This window comes from Chlorocebus sabaeus, chromosome 12 (genome assembly GCF_047675955.1).
Source record: "Chlorocebus sabaeus isolate Y175 chromosome 12, mChlSab1.0.hap1, whole genome shotgun sequence".
In the NCBI taxonomy this organism is placed as follows: domain Eukaryota; kingdom Metazoa; phylum Chordata; class Mammalia; order Primates; family Cercopithecidae; genus Chlorocebus; species Chlorocebus sabaeus.
In genome coordinates this window covers 64,483,177-64,508,546 of record NC_132915.1, presented here as the reverse complement: position 1 = coordinate 64,508,546, position 25,370 = coordinate 64,483,177, and the positions used below count along the sequence as shown (strand labels likewise).

The following is a 25,370-nucleotide window of genomic DNA, read 5'->3' as shown; positions in this document are numbered from 1 at the left end:
TTCAAGGCCTCCAATCCAACCCCCTCACTCTCCCCGCCACCAATCTCAACCTTTAATTTCCTCTAGTCCCCACCCTGCCCCACTCCCACGTGCTTGTCCAGCCTCTGCTTTCACACTCATTACACCCAGGTAATGAGCAGCCCTACATAGGTAATGAGTGCTGGGCCACTCATTACCTTCCAGGCAACCTCAGACTATAAGCAGCTTGAGAACAGGAACTCTGTCCTATTTGATTTTTGTTCCTCTAGACACAGGGCCTCACATAGAGTGCATACCTCACAGATGAATGTTTGCTGAATTAACAAATCAGTAAATAGATCACAACATCTGGGGGAAGTGCTGACCTTGCTAAAGCCAAATCCTGTCATTTTTTATGCCCCTGCCCCAACTCTGCCTTCAGGAGACCCACTAATCTGTCTGGTCCCTCAGCCTCAGACTGTGTTTCTTCTGCTGCTAAAGGATATCAACCATGTCTCCCCCAGCTTCTCTTCTGGAGAAAATCCCCAGCTCCTTCTCTGTTGACACCCCCTGGCCCGCACAGCCTTATCACTCACTCTCCAGTGAGCACAGTCCCGTTTGTCACAGTTCCTCTTCTGCAGCACGTGCAGCTATATGAGCCCTACAGACCTCACAGTTAAGGGGAAGTGGGGGCTCCTAATTAGGTCATACCTTCAAACTCTGTTCTGTGACAAAAGTTCCAGGCCCTGACATCCCACTGAGTTCCATGGCTCAGAACAAGCCAGTCAAGGCACTGACTTCCAGCAAAACTCAACAAGGCTAGAAGGTCTGTGCCTTTTGCATCCCCAGTGTCTAGTACACCATCTGGCACACACTAGGTGCTAAAATAGCTGTTAAAGAATGGGTGTCAAAAAGGGGGTCCCTTCAGAGAGCTCCTGAACCAACCTAGATGTTCAGGTTTGGTGTCAAACCCTAAGAACCAAAAGACTCTCACAAGTCACTGCATTGACCCCACCTCCTAAGGCAAGAATTACCACCATAATAATCTTGTAGTGAATGAGTCCCAAGGGTGGGGGCTCATGCTCCAGTGGTGGCCCATTTCCTTGCTAGACAGTCCAGGAAAGAAACGCTTTGCTCCACGTTTTGGAGTTTTGCTTGTGTTTGATTCAATGAAAGATAGTGGACGTGACCTGTTTGGTTAAGATGTGCTCCTTCCTTCAACTGTGTAACGTGCCAGTCCCCCCTCTTCATGCGGAGGGAGTGTTTAGTCAGTGGACACCAGGGGAGATGCAGGGAACTGTCACCCAGTGATGGGGCCAGAGAAAGAGCACCAGAAGTCAGGTCCTCAAGAGCTGCCAGGGCAGATGCCAAGTGAGAGTGTCCCAACTGAGCCAAGAGGCCAGAAGAACATCAGCAGTCAGGGAGGCCCAGGGCCCAGGCAAGGAAGCTCGAGAAATTAGGAGAGGCAAAAGTGAGACATGGATGGGCTACAGGCTGAAAGATCCTGGAGTGGAAGGCATGGTAGGTAGATTCCTAGAATGTCCTCATACGTATGGGCTGAGTTTCTTCAGAAAGACCTGAGCGGGGTGGCCAGTGCCAGACTCTGGGTGGGGCTTGCAGACTGAAGATGCCCAAAGACACTTAGCGTTCTCTGTGGGAATAGCGAGTGCACAGCTGAGCCCATGCCCACAGTCAGAAAGCACCCAATCAGTGTAGAAGCAAACGAGTGTTCGACAGACTTCAGGGGGCAAGGGTGAAAGCAGGAAGACCACTTATGAGGCTACTGTGGTAGCCCTGCAGAAAGCAGAGAAACTGTGCTGGATGTGGAAATGAAGAACTGTAGATGCGTTCAGGGCATGCCTCAGAAGTAGTGTCAACAAGACTTTTTCTTTACACATTGGTTGTGAGGAATCAGAAGAAAAGAAAAATCAAGGATTTGGGGCACTTAATTTGGGGCTTGAGCAATGGGTGGATGACAGTGCAATTTCCTGAGGAAGATCACAATAACTACAGAAGGAAGCAGCATGGACTGGGAGCAGTGAAAAGAAATTAAGGAGTTTTATACTTTTAGCTTCACTTTGATTTGGTTTTACTAAATACTCTTTGAGACATTTCTTAGACATCCAATTGGAGATGTCAAGTAAGCAGTGGGATATAAAGTCTGGGATTCAAAGAAATTAGGACTGGCTGACTACTCTTGGAAGCATTAACATACAGACGGTAATTTAAACTATTGTGCTGGAACACCACGCAAGAGAATAGAAAAGTAAAAAAGGAGCTGTTCCAGGACCAAGCATTGGGCCACTACAACATGGAGATCAAGCAGAGGAGAGGCCAGGAAAGGAGACAGAGGAGTGGGCAGTGGGAAAACCATGACAGTTCTGTAAAGTCACAGAGGCCAAGAAGGGAAGGTGTTTCAAAAAGGAAAGAGTAATATAGGGAACTAGTTAACAGCTAGTTACTAGTTAACTCTGGGGAGGGGAATTGGAGACTGAAAGAAGGGAAGAGGAAAACTTACTTTCCACTGTATGTCTTTTGTACCGTTTGAATGTTGTACCAGGTGCACAGATTGCCTATTCAAAATATAAATAAAATAATTTAGGAGGAAGAGGAAAAGCAGCTGCACTATTAGCAGATTCTAACCACCTCTGCTGAGATATTGAGTCACGTGTGGTCCTAGTTGGTGGATTCAACAGAATCCTTTCTCCTGTACAATTGACTTCTTCACTTTCCTTGTTGTTGCTTTTATTATTTTACCTACTTTTTCAAATCTTAGACACAGGAAGAGGAAGGATAAGAAGAGAACCTGTGCTCTAAAGACATTTAGGAGTACTTTCCCCTTATGAGCCATTTGGGCGCCAAATGGTATCCACAACCCAAAGGCCAGCCCCTCAGAGCAGACTGGCAACTGGGCGCCTTAGAATGAACACAGGATCCAAAACAGGAAAGGCAAGGAGATGGAGGCCAGGGACAGGACAGAAGTGGCTGGTAGGAAGAAGGTGACAGGGAAAGGAGGTGAAACAGCATCATGTGCCAGACTCTGCACTGAAGGCTAGGAATACATAGTAAATAACACAGACACAGGGTCTGGCAGAAGTGTGGGACTAGAGCTCATGAGGGTGGCCCAGACCAGGTAAGTCACTTCTTTTTCACAACCTTTCAGGGCTCCCTATCACGCTCAGGATACAGTTCAAATGTCAAGGCCCTTCATGATCTGGCCTCTGCTCATCCCTCTACCTTCCTCACCACCCCAAAACCAGCCCACACTGAACCACTTCAGTTCCTTCTAAACTTTGGGCCATGCTACTCCCACCACCTGGTATGCCCTTCCCTACCTTCTCAACCTCAGGCCTCGCCACTTAACAGTTTCCAATACCACCTCCACCACGCTAAGTTAGCCATCTCCCCTTTATCCTCCTAAAACATCTCCTGTATCTAACATGCATCTTATTTATTTCTGTGTCCCCAGCACACAACCCAAGGCCTGGCACAAAGCAGGTACTAAAGGACTGAGGCTAAAGGGAGATCTGAGTTCATCCCCAAAGCTGAGAAGGGCCCTAGAAACCACTGCCTTCTTATCGCTGGGACTCTTCAGTTCCCACCAAAGGATATCCCTAAACCCACATAAACTCCTGTGTTTGCCAAGCCTCACAGGAAGCATACCATAGTAGCAGGAGGAAACAAGTTGAGAAGATGGAGGAATGCTCTAGACAATGAACCCACAGGCTGGAATCCTGGAAATTAACCAGCATCTGGAGAGCTGAAGAACCCTTAGAGGACCATATAAGATTACAGAAGTTTATCTAATTCTTAGAAGGACCGACATAAGATCCTTGCCCCATCAACCTCTCAAACAGGCCTGGCGGAAGCACTACATCTCTCATGGCATCCAGACCCACTGCTGCTTGTGGGCAGAGTGGGATGGTCCTCTTCTGTCTAGCCTCACCACATACCTGGGGGAGCTCTGACCAGGATTCCAGTTCAGTACCAAGTTCCCCAGGCCCCACTTCCCATGTCTAGATGCAAATATACATGTGGGGCCTAGTTCTTTTCTCACTGCCCAACTCCCCCTTGGTCTGGGTACTTGAATCACCCTTTAAGGTCTGATCAGCTTTTCTCTGCACTACTATCTCCGTTCCCCACTGTCCCAATCTGATAGCCATAAGCAATCCTGACCACTTCTAACTGGGCCTCAGCTCCCACAATCCCAGCCTAGGCCTAGGCCCTAGGTTCCTGCTTACCTAGAAAGGTTTTTGGATAACTACAGCCAGGCTTCAGGAGGATTTTCCCTGTCAGTTCTCACAAAGTGGGTCAAGGATCAGAGTTAGGATAAGGAACATCCCTGTTGGGATTTTGCCAAAGACCTACGAAGAAGTTCCTTCTAACAGAAGAACCCTCAGTTCTGATGAGAGTCAAGGCCTACCTAGAACCTAGGGCCCCTTCCAAGCTAGCTCCCAACATGCTGTCCTTCAGCAGGCTCACAGGCCTTGATGGGGAGTTCTTTTGCACATCCACATCACTCTCAGGAAAAATGGCCGTCACTGAGGCCTAGAGACACTACCTCAGCCCTACTTCCCATCTCTGACAATAGCAGTTCCATCACCCTTGTCCTTATGTGAGTCTCAGCTCATTCAAAGGCACTATTTACCACATTTCTGAGTGCTAGAGTCCTGTTCTTTAAATTCTCGCTCTGTTCTTGCTCGTTTATTCACCCTCACCACAGGCCCCATGCACATGGTCATCCCACGCTGACAACAGCCAGCTCAGTACACCCCCTGCTCCTCCTCCAGTGAATAGGAGTAGGAGACCTGTCTGGCCTAATCCATGAGAGTGGCAGGAAAACATTGTGGCATTTCCTTCCACTCCAAACCAGAGAGGCGTCTGACCTTTGAACCTGCCCTTCAGTCTTTAACAACCTCTATGAAATAAGTGCTTGGGGTGGCTGATATTTGGAGAAAAGTGAGGCAAAGGCCAGGATGGACACCAGCTGCCCAAAGCCTCCTTTTAGCAGGAAAGAGCTCCTCTTGTGGTCTTCTGAAGGGTGTAGGAAGCTGTCTGAAATTATGATGCAAGAGGAATGCATTCTCCCAGATGGATTAAAGGCTGGGCCGTAGGCTAAGAGAGTCTTCAGGGCTATTGTCAATCAAGATGTAGAATAAAACCAGTCCTGGGTGTGTGCAGCAGATTGGACCAGCCCATAGTTGGCTTCTGTTCACCTTGATTAACACTTGTGCCTTCCACTAGGAAGCGGCACTACTCCCCCATGCCAGAGCCTCTGACTCCAGATTCTCAACTTTCCCTTCAGCTTACCTGGACCCAGCATGTCCTCCTGGGTCTCCCAAGTTGCCTCCTCCAGATCATGGCCTCTGACCCACTAGGTGACCTGCTGGCCTTTAGCCATGCCCCACCCCAGCCACCCTTGTGCTGCTGCCCACCCTGACACAAGGCTGGCGTGCCAGGGAGCCTGTGGGGGGAGTTCAGCAAAGATGGAAGGGCAGTTCTAGACCCCCGAGCCTGGGCAACATCAACCCACCTTGACAGAGATGTGGCCATGGGCCTGGGGAAGGTGGGCAGCCAAGAACCAGTCCCCAGGTAAGGGGCTGCTGACGTTAAAGATGCCTGAGGTGCGGTTGGGCAGTGTCCAGCTGAGGGTCAGTGAGAAAACCCCAGGCACAGCTGTGTCCCCTGGGAAGTGTGTATGCAGGGGATTGATGACAGGGGGTGCCCCGGACCGGAAATACCTGGGGGACCAGAATTAGGAGAGAAGAAAAGCAGGCAATGGGGTGGGAGGCAGGAAATGGAAGAAAGAAAGAACTGTCACTCATTACCGGTAAAACAAATAGATTCCCTATACTGACACATTCAACAAAGTGGTTCCAGGTCAGGGGCCACGGGTGAGAGATCAGCTCAAGCACTCGCACAGTCATACAGTAGTCCGGAAGTGGTCATGTGACAGAGGTCATGGCCCTCACTCAGTCACACTTCAATCTGGACGTGGGTTGGGGTCAGGGTCAGTTAAAATCACACTTTAGTCTGGAAAGTGGTCAGGGGTTGGAAGTGAGGTTGGGAAATTAACTCAGACACTCACACAGTCACACTTTGGTCTGGGCAGTGGTCCCCAAAGGTTCCCCCTTGCTCCTTGAAGATGATGAGGTTCCAAACAGCCAGGAATGTGTCCTCGGGAACATGGAAGTGGAAGAGCTCAGTGCTGGCAAAGGAGCGGAAAGGACTCAGCTTGCGGGGTGAGCAGGTGGAGTAATCAGTCAGGAAAAGGCCTCCTGGGAAGCAGGAGAGAGAGAAAGGAGCAGGGCAGGACAGAGGGCATTTCCATTAAGCAACAGGCATGCCAGTCTTCCTCACTGATAGCATCAACTCCACAAATGCTCTCCTCTGAGCCAGGAACTAGGTTTCAGGCTGCAGATCTGAAACCTAGCCATCATCTGGTTTAATCCTTACGTTAATCTTATTTTTAAAAAAAAACCCTCCTTTTACAGATAAGGAAACTGAGGCTCAGACCTAGATCAAACTGAGGATGCAAATCTAGCTCTCTCTAAATCCAAAACTAAGACCCTTTCTTTGATTTCACAGCTGCCCCTCACTTAGGAGCCGTTTTCTCCACTTACCAAACTTAAAAAAAAACAGATGTGGGGAAGGGGTGTGTGTGTGTGTGTGTGTGTGTGTGTGTGTGTGTGTGTGTGTGTGTGTATCTTGGCATGGGCTCTTAAGCCACTAAGCAGGCTGGAACTCCACCTGTGGGGCTTGGGAGTCAGCATGGAACTGTGTAACTTCCTTGTTGATTTTCTTCCCTTCTCTGTTCCCCTGTGGTTAGGAGCAGTAAAAACCCTCAGCAGCCTCACAAGCGCTGCCTGTATACTGGCTCAGGGCAGGAGAGGGGAGGGGAAAGTGTGGTACGGCTGCCAGGGGCCTGCTTGGGTGGCAGAAGGACAGGAGCTGGCAGGCCACCATGAGAGTCCCCAGGAAAGGAGACTCATCAGGCCTCCCGGGTCAGAATGTACAGCTAGTAGGTGGGGGCCGGGGGAATGTTCTCCCAAAGGGAGGCCCAGTGAGGCAGTAAGTTGGTGACCCAGTGGATTTCAAGCCCCTTGGGAATCTTCAGAGCAGGCTGAGTTGGGAGGTGGGGAGGAAGTGGTCATCTCTCATTAAAATGCCAAGATACCTGATCATGATTGTCAGGAGCAGAGCCAAGGTAAGCAGAAGTCGTGTCAGCAGCTAGCCAGGCAAGGGACTAGAATAGCTGTCACAGTGGAGGCAACCCAGGGGAAGAGGGTCCCAAATGGCAGGCAAGGTCTCTCAGAGTAAACCTTTGGGGAATCTGACTGCTCTGGAGACTTCGGACCAGCCTGAAAAGAAGCCCAAGATGACACCTCTAGGACAGGTGAGAAGGTGGGGAACTCAGCAGCTTCAGGACACACCCGGGGCTGGGGTACCGACTACTCTGGAGGGGCATTTTCAGCCAAGCAGGAAATACCCTTAGGGCTAACCTAGTCCAATCATCTCCCTCTCTGGAGATGGGAGAGATTAACTCCAAAAATGAGGTGTTTTTGAAATAAAAAAGAAAGGGAAAGGGAGGCTGCTGAAGGAGGAACGCTGAACCAGAGCAACCCCAGGAGTCACCCCAGAGAGCTGCCCTACATAGGTGGGGGCCATTGGAGGTCATGGTTACACTCAAGGACTAGTCTGTCCAGTTCAGACCACATGATCAGTTTCAACTGTCAAGAAGGAAAGCCTGCCACCTTGCAAGCTGAGCACTGCCCAGGAACCCAGAGAGGCTACCAGTGCAGCATTCAGAGAGTGACAGAGATGCATCCGAGAGGGATAAAGGGAAACAGAACCCACTGATGGGGGAGACAGGTTTCCTAGGAACCCTAGCTGTGCTAAGTAGGAGGCAGAAGGCTAAGAGGTGAACAGCCTGGATACTATTGTTAGAAGAAATCAGAACTCTAGCACGCCTTCTGATGGGGTTAGGGAGGGGCTGTTCCTCCTCAAAGCTGGTACCAGGGATGGGTCATCTGATCAACCATTGCTACTGTTAGGAGAAATGTTGGTCAGTCTCTCAGTGCAGACCCTCAGAGGGCTAGTGGTGAAAAGTTTAATGACCTCTGGGAAACATGGACAGACAAGCACAAAGATGCTTGTAATTCAAAGGACCACGGTATGGCCTGGAGAACTGGGGAACTAGCTAAGCCATCCCCACGTGGCCAGGGGCTACAGAGGTCACAGAATAGGCCTGTGAGATAAAGGAGTGAGCAGCAGCTGGGAATGCTAGGAGGAACTTGGAAGAAGTTCTGAGGGCAGATGCTTGAAAAGGGTCCACAGCCCCATTCACTCCAAACTTTGGTTTGTGGTTTGAACAGGGCCTTTCAGAGCTGTGTCCAGAGGAAGCATGAGTAAGGCCCTTACCGAGTTCAGATGAACTTATTCCGGGTTCCCCAATATTTCTATGATGAAGCTAGGGTGATTCCGACCATCACCCACACCACACACGCACACCCCACACAACACATAGGCTGAGGCTAGCCCTGCTAGTAACAGCACTAGGTAGAATAAAAGCCCATTTTTTTTTTTGACTAGCAAGGCGTGTGTGGGTCCTCAACTAAGCCCAAGGAAAAGATCCAAGGATCAGGAATGGGACCACTAGACCCAAGAGATAACTTCCATTCCTGAAATGAAACCGAAGCAACCAATAAGCACTATGCAGTCCTGTGCCATGATGATCCTATGACCCTGCCAGCCTCTTCTCAGACAAAACCCATCGTGACCATTAGGTCACAGAGCACCCTGCACTTAGGTCCAAAATTGCCAAGGCATTCACTATTAACAGCACTAAAGGCAGCCCTGCCTCCCTTTGGGTGGACTGGTACTCCTTTCCAACTTCATTACAATTCTCCCCAAAGCACCTGAACCCGCTTCTGGGCAACAGTATTTTTATCCACAACTTTCAGCTGTATATGCTCTGTGGCCATCAGTCACCCTGCTCTCCTCACTCGCCCAATGCTTGCTCAATGGCGCATGAAGCAGCCATGATGGCAGGGGATAGAAGCTAGGAACTTGGCTCAACAGCATAAACTCCCCGTCACCAAAACTGAAAACCTGACTGGCTGCTGCCTCTGCCCAGTGCCCAACTTGACAGCAGCAATAATCAACACTGAGTGCCTCCATGGCTCCTTCCTTCAAGGGGACTGGCTGGGGGTGGATGGATAACTTATATTCGTTCCGGGAGGCACCCAACACTGCCCTCACCCTTGGAACTGTTGAGAAAGGGTCTCCAGCCCCATTCACAACTTCAGTGATCTGCTCATATGACGAGCAGGCAGAGCTGAAGAGGAATGTACATGGGCCACAACATGTCCCCTCCCCTTCATACCATAACACAGGTGCTCAGAAGATACACTGGCTCACATGCACCCCACACACATGCATGTGTCTACACTCACCAACACACAAGCATGTACACATGCTGCCAGCCTTCCCACAATCCCTCAGTTACACACATAGACACGTAAGTGACCAGACATCTCTGCAGGGGCTGTGACCTTTCATGTGCATTCATCTCCTTAAGTTTGTACACTGAACCAGGCCCCCAGAGCTCAGTCATACCCACTCTCCACCCCCAGTTGCTCTGTTGGCTGTTATTTCCTAACACTCCATCAGGCACATCTCCATCCTAGAGTGACACACACCAGAGGTGGCTATGGACTTGGGCCATGAAGACTAGAGTCATTTCATGATGTAGTCATCTTCATGGCACATCCCCTAGACCAAGACACCCCCTCCTCCTCCTACATTCCACCCATTAAAATATTGGACCTCTCTCCTGTCCAAGTCACTTCCCCACTGGAGGGTGGCCCTTGACTGACGCCCAGCAAATAAGGAACAGTTTGTGGATAAAGCCCCCTTGTGGGCAGACTGGGGAGAAGGGAGGTTACGCTTTGAGCCTTTCCCCACTTGGGTCTGTTTTTCTATTAAGTATACATTGCAGTGGAGAGAGAAAGAAAAAAAAAAAACCCACTAGTATGAGATAGGAATTAGGAAACCTTTTTTCTAGCCCCAGCACGCAGCCTATCACAAGCTATCTGAACTTGGACAAATTGCTCCCTCCCTGAGCCTCAGTTTCCCCATCTGTAAAATGGCCTCCGAGTTTCAGCCCTGCTCTAAAAGTATCAGGAATTATTCCTAGGCAAATCAATCTTCTTTGGAACAAGAATCATTACAAGAAGAAAACTCATTATAATGGCAATTAATCCATATTCATCTGTTTGCTACATACTATCTTTAAAACTCTTCTTCATGCTGTTTGAATGCATGCCCAATATCTCAAAGGTTTAGGCTATATATTCCCAGACTGCACTAGGGGCTTCTGGTGTGGGACTGTCTCTCCCCCATCAAACTTTGTGAGCAGGGGCAAAGCCCACAAGATTTCCCTGGAAAAGCAAGAGTCAAAGTGGGGTCAGGACAGACACCAGAAAATATCTTGGAGTCTCTGTCCTAGAAACTGTAAGCCACCTGCTGAGCCTCAAACCCAATTAATTACCACTCTTTTGACCCTGCCAATCCCTCTGTTCTCTAAGACTTCTCTCCTCTCTATTTCTCCCACTTGCTCCCCAATGATCTAGTTCCCCAGGTCCCACCACTCCTGAATCTCTCCAGCCCATCCCTCCCTGCCGGAACCCCATTCCTGCCTCAATCTTCCCTGCTTCTGCACTCACCAGCCCCCGGGCCAAGGACAGAGAACAGCAACAGCAGCAATAGGGCTGGCGGCAGCTGAAACCCAGACTTGAGTCTAGGCTGGGAGAGCGGCAGAGTATGAGAGATGGGGGGGACTAGCGGGAGAGACTTGGGTAAACACAGAGATGAGGGCAAAGGCTGAGATAATGGGTTGGGCTGGGCTGGACACTGGGGCTTGAACAAGGGCAGGGAGTGGGATGGAAGGAGGGGCTGTGATGGGGACTGCAGCAAGGGACGGGGTTGAGCCAGGGCCTTAAGCAAACACTGGGAATGGGGTTGGGACAGGCCCTGGGCTGATATTTGTGACAGGGGGTGGAACGAGGGCCGAGGCCGGGATGGGGGCCAGGCCAGGGGCAGGGACTGGAAGGGGGTCCTGGATGGAGTCCCAGGCAGGGGTTGGGGCCGATTTGGGAAGCGGGGCGAGGGCGGGACTGGGGGCCAAGGCGGGGATCGGGATAGGACGAGGGGCCGGGACAAGGGCTGGGCCATGGCCCGGGGCGGGGGCGGGGCCGGACAGGCCAGCGCGGGGCGCTCGCAGAGCTGACCCGCGGCTCCGCTCCCCACCCCCGGGGGGTGACCTCCGGTGTCCTCACGGGCACGGAGTGGGGGCCGGGGATCTGGGTGGGAGTTCAGGCCTGGGCGACTCCGGGCTGCGCTGAACCGGCGATAACCAGGCCCCGCGGCGGCGGCCTCGGCTTGACGTCGGCATGACGCCCCGCCCCCCGGCCGGCTCAATTGGTCCCTGTCAGTAAAGCCCGCCCCCGCCCTACTCTATTGGTCTCCAACTTAGTCCTGCCGGGCTTCGAGGACACACAGACTCCGCCCCGCTACCCAAGACACTGCCTTTCTCACCCAAGCACAGAGCCCGAGGTCCCCTCAGATCCTCACAGCCCCCAACGACCGGCCCACAGATGTCTCAAAGGAACCCTATCCTCACAATCCCAGAATCCCAGACTCCCCCGGATGTACGCACAGATCTCCGCAGATCCTACCCAGACACTCGCTCACAGAGATCCCGCAACACACACCCCACTTTTCAGAAGTAAACCCCCTGGGCTCGCCCCCTTGAGGCCCAATGCAAGCTCCTCAGGAGACCGCACCCACCGGGGAGGTGACTAGACCGCCGTTGCCACGGAGACTACTAGGCGTTCCAGTTGCCCTGGTGACCTGTGCCTACTCTCCTGGCCCGGGTTCCGGAGGCTTCAGTCAAGCCCCTCCCTCATCGGCCCTGGACCCCTTGTCCCTACCCACTTCCCCAGGTCATGCCAGAGCTCCTTTGCGAAGTTCTGCAGATATCCAAGTCCCCTCCCCAGATAGCAGACTTTCAGGCAAGGCATTTCAACACTCAGCGCCTGCAGCTGGGGCACGTCCACAACCAAGAGCTTTCCCTCCCTGAGGATCAACACCTCCCCCTGTCATCCTAAGGCAAGGTCTTGACCTAAGGACTTGTAACAACCAAGCCAAAACCCAGAGGTAGGTAATTTCTCCAATGGCCCTCCCCCTCCTCCCCCTAAGACCTCTGTCTCTCTCCCACCCCTCAGTCCCTTCACATTCTATACTTCTTGTTGTCGTTTTTTGTTGTTGTTGTTGTTGTTTGAGACAAAGTCTCACTCTGTCCCCCAGGCTAGAGTGCAGTGGTGCGATCTGGGCTCACTGCAACCTCCACCTCCCAAGTTCAAGTGATTTGCTTGCTTCAGCCTCCCCAGTAGCTGGGACTACAGGCACGGGCCACCATGCCCGGCTAATTTTTGTATTTTTCATAGAGACGGGGTTTCACCATGTTAGCCAGGCTGGTCTCGAACTCCTGACCTCAAGTGATCCACCCGCCTTGGCCTCCCAAAGTTCTGGGATTACTGGCATGAGCCACCATGCCTGGCCCACATTCTGTACTTTTCATCCTTACTCTCCTCCTCCACCCAATTTCCTCCTCCCCTTCTCTTTCCCCTTCCTCACCTTTCATCGCTGGTCCTCCACCCTTAGGCCCCTTTACTCTCTAGCTGACTCTGGTCATCTTCCTCCCCATAATCCTACCTCTGCCCCTAATTCCCTTCCCAAACGTCCACTTCAAAAAGGCTCTGATTAGTTTAAGGAGTGATATATCTAGTGTCTCTGGAACATGGGGGAAAAGTAGGGAGCATGGAAATTTAAGGCAGGAATCCTCAGGCTGTGTTGAAAATGATGACAGGCCTTGAATGCCAGGGCCAAGAAATTTGGACTTAATCCTTTAGACTGAGTCATGGAATGTTTTTAAGCCACAAAGTGCCAGTGTTGGGTTTGCACTTTAGAAAGATCCTGATTGGGTCAGGAAAGAGGACTACATCCTTACAGGATAAATTAGGTATATCCCCCTCCCCACAGTATCCTAGGCTCACCCCAGCACAACATCAATTTATTTGTATTGCCATTGTTGGTTATTCGGTCTTTCTCCCAGACTCAGCTCAATCTAGAGCTTAGCACAGTGGCTCAGTAAAAGCATCAGATTAGGCTCTTTGTAAAAGTTACATAAATCCATGAAAGAATGGGTGATTAAAATGCTGTGGATGGAAGTAGAGGGGCAAAGTTGTCACACAAAGGCTGAAGATGATGAGAACTTGAATAAAATTGGAAGGGAGAGGAGAGAATGCATTTGGGGAATATTTAGAAGATAGGAAATACAGTTATTGGTGCCTATTTGAAGATGGAGTCTAAGGGAAAAGGAGAAGACTAGGATAATTCCCAAAGTTCAGTTTTGATGCCTGTGGAAACACTCAGTTAGAAATGCCCAGCAGGGGCCAAGCATGGTGGCTCACTCCTGTAATCTCAGCACTTTGGGAGGCCAAGCGGGGCAGATCACCTGAGGTCAGGAGTTCAAGACCAGCCTGACCAACATGGTGAAACCCCATCTCTACTAAAAATACAAACTTTAGCCGGGCATGGTGGCACATGCTTGTAATTCCAGTTACTCGTGAGGCTGAGGCAGGAGAATCACTTGAACCCGGGAGGCGGAGGTTGCAGTGAACTGAGATTGTGCCACTGCTCTCCAGTCTGGGGCAACAGAGCGAGACTCCATCACAAAAGAAAAGAGAAGAGAAGGGAAGGGGGAGGAGAGAGGGGGAGGGCAGGGGAGGGGACAGGAGGGGACGGGAGGGAAGGGAAGGGAAGGGAAGGGAGGGAAGGGAAGGGAAGGCCAGCAGACAGGTGGATATGAGTGTGAAGTACAGAGGTTGAAAAAGGTCTGAGCTAGAAATTTGAATTTAGGAGTCATTGGTACACAACTGGAAGTAGTTGAAGCTTTGAACATGAATGACATCATTAAGGGAGGAAGATGTGTGTGGTGCTTAGACAAAACCAGGCTGCGTGCAGAGTCTTGCCTTATGCGACATAGCATTCCCCTGCACTCTCAAGAGCCAACCCCAACTTTGGCTTGGTATTGCCAGTCTCTAAAACTCCATGGTCTGACCTCCAGGGTTTTACGAAATGCCAAGGACCCTGCTCTTGGACTGGCCAAGTGGCGGTGTTCAGACTCCCTCCTGGGACATGGTTCTCTGCTACCATCTACTGATGAGATTCTAACTACTTCAGTCTTTCAATCTTTAAGTTCCACCTCCCTAACAAGCCACAGCAGCATGCCATATGAGGTCTGGACACATGGGTGAACCTCCTGGCATCACACTCTAAGACCCAGAGTTCATGTTGTTTCCCTCTGATATCTCAGGTGCACTGAGAATCTTATCCAAACTCCATAATGCACTGCGAACCCTGGGCTGTGCCCTGACTTACAGGCCCTCTATTTCCAAACTAATGAAGCCTGTACCCTGTTCTGCCACTAGATGGAAGCAGATGAGATCACAGAAGAGCCTCATACCGCCATGGATGCAGAGGAGCACCCCCTTTCAAAGGACCCCTCTGCTGAGGACTTACAGGAGAACCGTATCTCTGAAAGCTTCTTGGAGCCTTCCACCTCTGAGACCCCCTTAGAGCCCCATACCTCTGAATCCCCTTTGGTGCCATCCCCTTCCCAGATCCCCTTAGAGGCCTATTCCCCTGAAATCCATCAGGAGCCTTCCATCTCTGAGACTCCTTCAGGGACCCCTACCTATGAGGCTTCATTGGATAGTCCCATCTCAGTGGTACCAGAGAAACACCTTACTCTTCCTCCCCAATCACGAAACTATGTCTCTCTGTCTTCCTCTGATACTTTGAAGGAAGACCTCTCCTCTGAGTTTTCTTCCAATGAGGTCCCATGGACAAGGAGGTCTACCCATTTCTCTGAATCTGAGAGCCTTCCAGAACACTCTTCTTCAGGCCCTTCAGCCCAGGTCCAAATGGATGCATCTGAAAAGCAGGAGGAAGAAGCAGGAGAGGTTGAAAAGGGAGTAGATGCCAGTGACAGCACTGATCACACAGCCCAACCTGGACACCAACTAGGCAAGAAGAAGAAGAAGAAAGGAGTTAGCTGTAATTGCACCTGTCCTCTCCCCTGTCCTGTTCTCACTACTGTTCACTGTTCTTGACTTGCCCCAGGAGGAGGAGACTGGGTTACTCTTGGACATGGCCCCTTCTCTTAGTTTTAGGGCCTTCTCACTTCCCCCTGGTTACTCATCCCCTCCCATCCTAGGTTACACAGCCCGCCCAGTGGTCCCTGCTAAGCAGACAGAGCTGGTGGAAGTGGCTAAGGCAATGCATAGAGAGGAGTTTGGTGCTCAGGTGAACAATCTTTTCCAGTGGGAGAAGGATGCAGCCCTGAATGCCATCCAGACAGGTGAGCCCATGTGGCCTTACAGAGGCCTGTGACAGGCCCATGGGCATCCTCTAATCCAAAAGATCTGGGAACCTGAACATTCAGCAGATAGCTGCCCCTTTTGGAAATGGCAGTACCACCTGTGTGGAAAAGAAGCAGGCAAGTGGGCCAAGGAATACAAGGGTGGATGCAGACAAAAAGTGGGGAGATTCATATAAAGCCCAGGTAGAAACAGGTAGCTGAACTAAAATTATTAAAAACAGAAGGGTCAAGGGCCCACCCCACATATAGGGCCTAGAGAGCCTACAGACCCTAAAGCAGAGATGGCCCAGGACCCTGGACAGTCCCCAGGAGACTTGCTGTTCTGACATGACAAAGACCTTAGTCCCTTTGGTGTAACTCCATTAAAAGGCTGACACCCCTGCATGCCAGGCCCATGCTGGGTGCCCAAAAGCTTTGAGTTCTGTTACCAAAGGGGAGAGCTGTGTCCTCTGGCCCTGCTGATTCCAAGCCTCAGCCTACGATTAGTCCTCCTGACAGTCCTGTTAGTGGCATGCTGCGTACAGATGAACTTGTAAAAACGTGCCATCCTGTGCATGAGCATGTCTACCTGTGTTATGGAAATTCGTATCTATAGGGATTACCTTCAGTAAGAGGGCCACCCTGACCTGCTATAAGGATTCAGGTCTTTCTGGACTGAATTCAATAGATGTTATGACATTTATTTTGGTCCTTCATACTTCCTTTCCCTTTATGATGGGAACAGAGCTATGATGACAGGCCTAAAATATAAAGACAACCAAGTAATTCTAAATGCTTATCCTTCCTCCATGAAATTTACTTTCCCCTTTCCCATGCAGGGACCCTCCAGCTCCCTGCCCTTGCCCCCCCACCCCCACCCCACCCTGCCACCGAGCCAAGAAAGTCATAGTGATCTCATTTGTTTCCCAGTCTCAATTCAGGCATTGAAATGGCTTTGTTTGCTATATTAACATATTCGGTTACTCTTATTTTCTTGCAAATTCTGGCTGGCAAGGTGGCTTACATCTGTAATCCCAAAACTTTGGGAGGCTGAGCCAGGAGGATCACTTAATTGCCCAGGAGTTAAAGACCAGCCAGGATAAGATAGTGAGACCCCATCTCTACAAAAATAAAATAAAATAATCCAGGCATAGTGGTGCACACCTGTAGCCCCAGCTACTTAGTAGGCTGAGGTGGGCGGATTACTTGAGCCCAGGAGGTCAAGGCTGCAGTGAGCCGTGATTGTGCCAGTATATTCCAGCCTGGGTGACAGAATGTCTCAAAAAAAAAAAAAAAAAAAAATGCAGGATGTGTTCAGTTCGCTCATTCCCCTTCTTAGAACCTCCTGTCTACTCCCCACTCCTCAAGGCCACTGTATTTCTTTTTCTTCTTCAAATTGAACTTCTTCATCTTCCTGTTAAACAGGAAGTTTTATAAAGAAATTCGTGTCGGCCAGGCGCGGTGGCTCAAGCCTGTAATCCCAGCAGTTTGGGAGGCCAAGACGGGCGGATCACGAGGTCAGGAGATCGAGACCATCCTGGCTAACACTGTGAAACCCCATCTCTACTAAGAAATACAAAAAACTAGCCGGGTGAGGTGGCGGGTGCCTGTAGTCCCAGCTACTCCGGAGGCTGAGGCAGGAGAATGGCGTAAACCCGGGAGGCGGAGCTTGCAGTGAGCTGAGATCCGGCCACTGCACTCCAGCCTGGGCGACAGAGCAAGACTCCACCTCAAAAAAAAAAAAAAAAGAAAAGAAATTCGTGTCATTCAACCCTGAACAATTATATTTGAGGTCCCCTCCTAATAGTGGGGATGTTGAGTCCTGGGTAGTCCATAACAGTCTATGTGATGTGTACAGAAATATCAAGTGTAACCTTTGTTTTTATTCATTCAACAAACATTTATTGAGCACCAACTATGTGCCAGGCATTGAGCTAGCTATGGAAGTGGTAATGCTGGTGGGGGTTCAAAGCCAAAATACTTGGCACTCTAATGAGAGATACCAATAAGTATAAGGACAATTATAATTCACTCTAATAATTGCTATAATCAAGGTTATCCTAGAATGCTGCATGAGCAGGAAAAAAGGGGCATCTTATCTGGAGTGCTTGAGGAATAATAAGCCTTGGAAGGAATGACTTCTCAGCTGATATCTGTAAGATGAGTAAGAAGAGGTGGCCAAGTAAAGAGTGCTGTAAGATGAGACATGATAGGGTAAGGCACAGCAGGAATCTACAGCAATGCACTATGCCTGATGCATAGAGTGGTGGGGGAGAAGAGCCAGCTCTGCTCTAGAAGGGCAGAATTCTGTAGGCATTTCTGTGCCAAGCTAAAAGCTAGAATTATATCCTGAGGGCAACTGAGAGTCACTAGAAGGTTTTAAGTAGGACAATAACATGAGTGAATTTCTGTTTCTGAAAGATCACTCTGGCAATAGGCTAGACCGGAGAAAGACAAGACTGGAGTTGTGAGGCTAAGAGAGGAGGTATGGAAAGGCAAGTGAATACATTGTGAGGCACTGGTCATAACCAGGTAAGAAGTAGATGGGCTTAGGAAGTAGACAGGTTCAAGAAATGCTAACAGGCCGAGCATGGTGGCTTGCACCTGTAATCCCAGAACTTTGGGAAGCCAAGGTGGGTGGATCATCTGAGGCCAGGAGTTCGAGACCAGCCTGGACAACATGGTGAAACCCTGTCTCTACTAAAAATACAAAAAATTAGCCAGGCATGGTGGTGGGCACCTGTAATGCCAGCTACTTGGGAGGCTGAGGCAGGAGAATTGCTTGAACCCGGGAGGTGGAGGTTGCAGTGAGCTGAGGTTGTACCACTGCACTCCAGCCTGGGCAACAGAGCAAGACTCTGTCAAAAAAGAAAGAAAAGAGAAAAGAAAAGAAAAGCTAACAGAGTGAAACTGACCATTGGAACACTGGATGTATAGGATAAGAGAGAGGGAAATGCCTGGAATGCCACCTAAGTTTTTGGCATAAGTAAGTGGTAGGATGATGGTGCCATTAACTGAATGCCTGGAAAAGGGTAGATGCTTGGTAGGCATGTGTTGGATGAACAGAGGACAAAGGATGAAAGCCAGGTTTGGAGGGAATAATTGGGCATAAGACATTTGAAGCGCTTATGAAACATGCTGGCCCAAGAATCTAGTAGACAGCTGGCCATATGGGTCTGAAACTCGGGAGAAAGGGCTAGGCTGGAGACATTGTTCCTATAAAGACAGCTGTGTGTTTTCTGGAGCCATACGATGCATAAAGAGATGTCATCTTGCAAATGTGATTATGTGATTATGGAACTGGACTGTATTAGACAGAATCAAAACGGCATCCCAAACAATGTCTCCTCCCCCGCCAGGCCTTGTCCACCCACAACAGGAAGGGAGTTTGGAATCAAGACAGAGAGTAGAGGGTCCCACTGGAATCCACAGCCACCTTCCAATTGTCCCACTTTAAGAGCACTAACACTTGTAACAGAATCTGAAGTATAGTCACCAGTCTCCCTGTTCAAACTCCAGTCTTCTTCATCTGAATGCTGGGCACTGATTCCTACACTAGTGCTTGGACTTGACTCCCCCTCCCCAGGTCCTCCGAGCAGGCCTTGATCTATGGGCCTCACCTCCTGTTTTTTTAATGTATCCTGCTACTCCAGACAGAATTCAGAACTCCTCTAGTGGAATCCTGGCTCCCGCCCACCCGCATTGTGACTGCCTATAGCCTGCTCTCTCAACAAAGCCTCCCTGGTGTAAGGGGGCAGTGGCACTACAGGCAATCAGCATCAAGACAGAAGCAGCAAAGCCAAAAGCCACATCTAGACAGGCTTTAGATCCTGACAGACTATGGGTAAGACAAGAAAACTTAATCTGAGGCACGGAATTGTGAATTGTGGCCCTGACCAGAGTCAAAGACCAGATGATGCCACTCTCCTTATTCGTGTTACGGAGCCTCAGGGTTATGCCTGAATACTGGCTCTCTCTTCCTCTTGAAGGAATGAGCTCATTTGTTTAATCAGGCAATCTACATTCTCTCAGCAACCATTTTGTGCCAGGCCCTGTACTAGGATTAGAGATATGGGTGAAAAGACAGCTCCCTTAAAGAACTCATGGATTAATAGGAATACAAGGGAATGGTCTATTATAATGCACTGTACTGCGATGGGAGTAGCACAAGGAGCTACGGATGGCAAGAGGAGGAGCCCAGACAGACAGGGGAAGTCAGGGACACCTTTTTGGTGGAGGTGACATTTCAGTTGAGCCTTTAATTGGGACTAAGAATCCTACACCTGGAGGTCCACTCCATGGGGCCTCATACAGGATTCTTGGCTAGAAGTTGGGGTACTCTCAGCTCTTATGGAGAATGAGAAAATCTGAATGGTGAGGAGCACCACCCTCACCTCAAGACTGGCCACGAAGTCAGGGATTCAGACCTCACTGCTGAACACCAGCTCTCAAGGGTTGTGACCTCTTACTGGTGCCTACTCTCAGGGACACTTCTTAGCCTCACTTTCCTTTCCACGCCTCCTTGCTTAGCCTCACAACGTATAATTTTTGGTCTTCACCGCTCATGACTGCTACCTACCCCTTTCTCCTGACCCTTGAAGAACCTTTGGCAGCCCTTCTTAGGTACATAGAGGGCACTGGGACAATAGCACCAGGAACACAGAGGGAGGTATTAAGGTACCAACCTGGAGACTTGAGAGGAAACCCTCCACCTACCTTCCAGCACCAGGGCTATCCAACCTCCTCCTCCTCTTCAGGACCTTCAATAACCACGCTCCTTAGGAGCCAATCCCATTGTCCATACACCTGGCCAATCATCTTCCCTTTCCTTCACCTTAGACACCTCAAGAAAACAAAGCAAAGTTCAATCCCATTGTCTGTACACTTGGCCAATCATCTTCCCTTTCCCTCACCTTAGACACTTCAAGAAAACAAAGCAAAGTTGGGCTTTAGTGGGATCAGGAGAGGAGATGAGAATCCCTGTGGTCACAGAAAACTCAGTGAGATTCATGTTCATCCTCAAACAAAATTTCATCTATAATCTTCCTGCTCAGAAACCAAAGACTCTCTTGAGTCATCTCTGGCAGGCTGACAGAGATGGAGTGGATCCTGGGTAGAAAGAGAACTGAAGACACTTGTGGGGTAATGAGAAAATCCCAAGGAAAAAGAAAATCTAAGGGGTAGAGGTGAGGACTTTCAGGTGGAGATAAAGATACCTGGGGGTGGGAGAGGTAAGTTCCCCCCACCCCCTCACCCCCATCAAGGGATAGGTAAGAACACTTTGGGGGAGCTTAGAATTTTTTTACTTCTCACTTTTCCTTATTAATCCTGCACACCTAGGTCTCTACATTGGCTGGCGCTGCCCCCATTACCTATGGGACTGTTTCCGGATTGGGGATGAGTCCAGATGCTTTTGTGGACACTTGTTGAGAGAGCACCGGATCATCTCAGGTAGGGGAGAACTGACCAGCCCCTCTTGAGTGTGGAGGAATAACTGTACTCTGTCATGTCTTGGGAAGTATGAGAGAGAGCATGTGGCTGGGCGCAGTGGCTCACCCCTGTAATCCCAGCACTTTGGGAGGCGGAAGCAGGCAGATCACAAGGTCAGGAGATCAAGACCATCCTGGCTAATATGATGAAACCCCGTCTCTACTAAAAATAATAATAATAATACAAAAAATTACCTGGGCATGGTGGCACGCGCCTGTAGTCCCAGCTACTCAGGAGGCTGAGGCAGGAGAGTCACTTGAAGCCAGGAGGTGGAAGTTGCAGTGAACTGAGATCATGCCACTGCACTCCAGCCTCGGTGACAGAGCAAAACTCCGTCTCAAGAAAAAAAAAAAAGCATGTTTGAGTGCGTAGGGGGTGACGGGGATGGAGGATGGGGTTGGCACAAGAAGGCAAGGTCCTATCAGATACTGGTCTAACCCTACCATCCATCCCCAATCCCACAGACATATCCGTGCCCTGCAAGGTGAGCCAGTGCTGCTGCCTCATGTTCTGCTTTATCCCATCACGCCCAGAGGAGGTGGGTGAGTTCTGGCTCAAGAGACGGGCCACCTTTGACCCCAAGGCCTGGAGGGCCCAATGTCGCTGCAAACACAGCCACGAAGAACATGCAGCCACTGGGCCCCATCCCTGCAGGCATCATGGTAACTTCTAGGGCAAGAGGCATATTGGGAACAGGGTAGGTGGGGATAGGATGCAGTCTGGGGATAATGATGGGGAGCGAGTATGAGAGCCTTGGGCATGCGGTCACTGAGGAAGAGATGAGAATGTGATCAGCTCCTGGGGATACCACCATTTCCTAAACTCTTCTTGGTTGCAATTTTGCCCCAGGCTGTTGCTGCGGCTGTTTTGAGTCTAATTTCCTCTGTGCGGCCTGTGACCGGCGCTGGGAGGAACATGGGACTTTCTTTGAGACCCAGAGGACCCGGCGACGAGGAGGGAGACCTCATGGTGAGGCAGAAACCTGGGACAGGGGGCCATTCCAGGGTCTGTAGTCAGAAGGCCAGGCAGGAAGGCACTCTCATCCTCGACCATCCCCTCCAGGACTAGCGCGCTCCCTCAGCCCACCTCCCCACCACCCACCTACCTGCATCCCACATCTGCACTGGTTTTCACCCCCAGGAGCAGACTATGTACCTTTTGCAGAGATGTCTGTGCTCCGAGAAGCCATCCTCAGCAACTCTGACTTCGAGGCCCTGCTGATACAGGGGCCCTCTGGCCTTCCCAGCTCCCACCCTAGTTCCCCGGGACTCCCTGCCTCACACAACCTCCAGCCTGGCCTCCCTTCTGACCCCCATACCTGACCCTTTCACCTCTGCTCTTCCCTCCTCCAGGGACAGACACTGTCAGCAACTGGCACAGGCCTTTGTGAGTCTGGCCCAGATCAGCAATAAAAGAGGAGTCACTGGAACCTGACTTGGCTCCATATGGGACAGGTAGATCCCAGCCCAGGGAGAGACTGCCTAATAACTTAGAGTTGACACCTATTAGGCACAGGAGAAAGCCTGGATCTGGCCATCTGCCTCCATCACACCCACATTCAAGCTGCCTGCTTGAAGGAAAGTGGCTTCAAGGAAGCCAAAAAGGGAGGACGTTTCAAGAAGGATAGAGTGGGAAGTGATGTTAGATGCAGTTGGGGCACCAATAAGATAAAGACTGAAAAGTATCCATTGGGTTTTGCAGTTAGAAGATCTCTGGGAGCTTCAGAGAGTGCAGTTTCACACTGGTGCAGTGGAGGCAGGAGTCAAACAGCAGTGAGTTTCAAGGAGTCTCTTAAAGAAGCTTAAGTCAGACAATATCCAGAGGGAGTTGTGGAGTCAAGGAAGCACTTTCATAGACAGGAAAAGGAAAAGAGGCCAGTAGACTAAAGGACCTTGAAGGACCCAGAAGAGAGAGAAGAGATGCCTGGTGAGACAAGATCCCAGAGATGGAGGAAAGGGATGAGGTCAAAGCAGAGGTAAAGGGATTTGCTCTGGACAGGAGAAACACCACTTCCTATGACCAAGAGGAAGGAAGAGGATGGAGCCTTCCCAGAGTTTCAGGGAACAAGAACCTGTGGAAGTTCCCCTCTGATGGCTTCTATATGCCCTGTGAAGTAGGAGATAAGGCCAATGGCTGGGGGTCCAGGGGGAGAGGGATAAGAGTAGGGAGTAGGAGACAAGAGAAGAAAGGGGAAGGTTTGGGAAGGCTAATGTAGGGAACTGGAGAAAAACCTGATCAGTGGGTAGTTTAGGATTTGGGCACGGTTGGAAGTGAGAACCTAGTTAGAGGAGCAGAGAAGCCAAATATTTAATGGGTTGATGATGTGAGGGTATCAGGGAGGATGATCAGGAAGACTAAGCAAAAGAAGGCGTGAGGATGTGAAGGGAGCATACGGTACCAACAGGGAAAGAAAGTGATGCCAGGAGGCAAATGTCAGATTGAAAAAGGGAGCAGTCAAAGGAAGAGAAGTCTCTAATGAGGTACAGTAGCAGATATAAGGGCAGGGGTTGAAGTACAGGAGACAGTGTTCAGAGGCTGCAGAGCATAACATCTTTCAGATGAGGGCAACTGTAGGTGATAAGTGCTTGGAGTAGAGAAGACTGTGGGCCAGGGATCAAAATCAGTGAATGTGGGAAGTGACTAGGAAGTCCATAGGTTCTTATGGGAGTAGGAGATTCTAACACTAATAGGCTCTGTGACCCCACACAAGTCACTGTCCCTCTTTAGGCTGAGTTTCTGAACCTGTAAAATAGGAATAACCTCTGTGTTGCCTGCTTTCTATGAGAACCAAAGAAATAACTAATTTCAAAGTGCTTTGTATCCACCTATCCTCCAGACTGGCTTCCTTCCTCTTCCCAGATCCCAGATCCACTTATCTCTTGCCCTTCTCCAGGACAATTCTAGGGTCTACCAGTGTCCCAGAGGCACCACAGAGAACTGCAACCTCTGGGGCCCAGAGAAGAGGCCATTCTACATTTCCTCACAATTAGGGGGGCCATCTGTTCCTCCAAAGGAAGGAATGTAATCTGGACTGCTAGGATCCCTGGGGAAAATCACAGAATCAAATGTCTGCCCTTTGGAGGAGAAAGGACTTTCTAACAATAATACAGCTATACAAAAGAGATTGTACTATCTCTAGAAGAGAGTTCGCCAATAGTAGTTATATGCGCCATGATAACCATTCACCTAAAACTAATTCAACTAATAGTCAACAATAGAGTTAGGATTACTCTATTAATACTCTATGATAAACTCATTGAAGGAAATAACAAGCAGCTAATACAAACTATATTTACATAGACTGTACAAATATGAAAAATTGATTACACATGGGTTAGTATCATATGCAATACATAGTATTACATATTGTGAAAAAATGACAGGAAACACCAGATGTTATTCATTCAACAACTACTGAGCACCTATATGTATCAGGCCATGTGTTAAAAAAAAAAAAAAGAAAAAAAGAAAAACCAAAGAAACACAGTGGTAACTTGTTCTATGTGATGTCAGACTAAAACTTACTTAGTGTCTGAGAACATTAGTATTTTGTGACCCCACGTTTCTTATGTCAAAAATATATATTCCAGCAGTGCAAACCTGACTCATTGAACACGCCAGGCACCGGCCGGGTGCGGTGACTCACACCTGTAATCCCAGCACTTTGGGAGGCCGAGGCGGGAGGATCACGAGGTCAGGAGATGGAGAGGAGACCATCCTGGCTAACACGGTGAAACCTCGTCTCTACTAAAAATACAAAAATATTAGCCGGGCATGTTGGCAGGCTCCAGTAGTCTCAGCTACTGGGGAGGCTAAGGCAGGAGAATGGCGTGAACCTGGAAAGCGGGGCTTGCAGTGAGCCGAGATCGCGCCACTGCACTCCAGCCTGGGCGACAGAGCAAGACTCCGTCTCAAAAAAAAAAAAAAAAAAAAAAAAAAAAAAAAAAAGCCAGGCACCGAGCTAACTGTATCACACACCTTTTCTGATTAGAAAAGAACAATGAATACATACTCCTTTGCTTATTATAATAGTTGTGCGGTAAGATAGGACACTCCTATATCCGCCTGCTCAAAAAAAAAAAAAAAACAAATGCAAAAACCACAGAATTTTTAACCTATGGAGTGAATGCGTTAACAAGAACATAGAATTAAGGAAGAATTTCCCTTAGATAAGTACATTAAAATCTCCAAAATGCTCAAGGGACTAAAACTGCCCTTGTGGAGAAAATGCTGCGCATCAGCCCCGCCAGTTAAAACAAACAAACAAAAAAAAACAAGCAAAACCAAAAAAACACACCTCATCCCCGTTCACCTTTAGCCCCATCCAGGGTGGTTCTTGGAGCCAATAAGCGCCGGATGCCCCCAGAGCCCCGCCCTCCTCCTGGCCAAAGCAGCGAGAGGGTCTAAAATAGCCCTTTCTGCAGCAGGTGACGGA

The 25,370-nt window shown here is 49.7% G+C and overlaps 2 protein-coding genes across 8 annotated transcripts in view; one reads left to right on the top strand and one right to left on the bottom strand.

Moving 5' to 3' along the window:
* The window catches only part of TMEM8B (transmembrane protein 8B), a 35,094-nt gene extending 13,687 nt beyond the window's left edge, over positions 1-21,407 (bottom strand). The window contains exons 1-3 of one of the 6 annotated variants that reach the window (XM_073021759.1): positions 10,686-11,414; positions 6,047-6,236; positions 5,492-5,699 (exon numbers count right to left, since the gene is read on the bottom strand). In XM_073021759.1, the coding sequence (XP_072877860.1) occupies positions 5,492-5,699; positions 6,047-6,236; positions 10,686-11,193 (906 nt within the window). In that variant the 5' untranslated portion in view covers positions 11,194-11,414. Of the gene's footprint in view, positions 1-2,476; positions 2,532-5,491; positions 5,700-6,046; positions 6,237-10,685; positions 11,415-14,779; positions 14,889-20,161; positions 20,289-21,129 lie in introns of those variants that run through there. The other 5 variants (XM_073021758.1, XM_073021762.1, XM_073021760.1 and 2 more) reach the window with 5 other exon arrangements.
* On the top strand, positions 11,492-22,389 carry FAM221B (family with sequence similarity 221 member B). 2 transcript variants are annotated; one of them, XM_073021765.1, is made up of 7 exons: positions 11,492-12,177; positions 14,514-15,141; positions 15,302-15,445; positions 20,786-20,896; positions 21,400-21,597; positions 21,785-21,904; positions 22,288-22,389. In XM_073021765.1, exons 2-7 carry the CDS (start codon positions 14,514-14,516, stop codon positions 22,323-22,325), a joined length of 1,239 nt encoding a protein of 412 aa, XP_072877866.1. In that variant the 5' UTR covers positions 11,492-12,177; the 3' UTR covers positions 22,326-22,389. The 2 variants fall into 2 exon arrangements, with proteins under 2 accessions (XP_072877866.1, XP_072877865.1); XM_073021764.1 differs by lacking the exon at positions 22,288-22,389 and having other exon boundaries at positions 11,503-12,177; positions 21,785-22,203.
* The last annotated feature ends 2,981 nt before the right edge of the window (positions 22,390-25,370 follow it).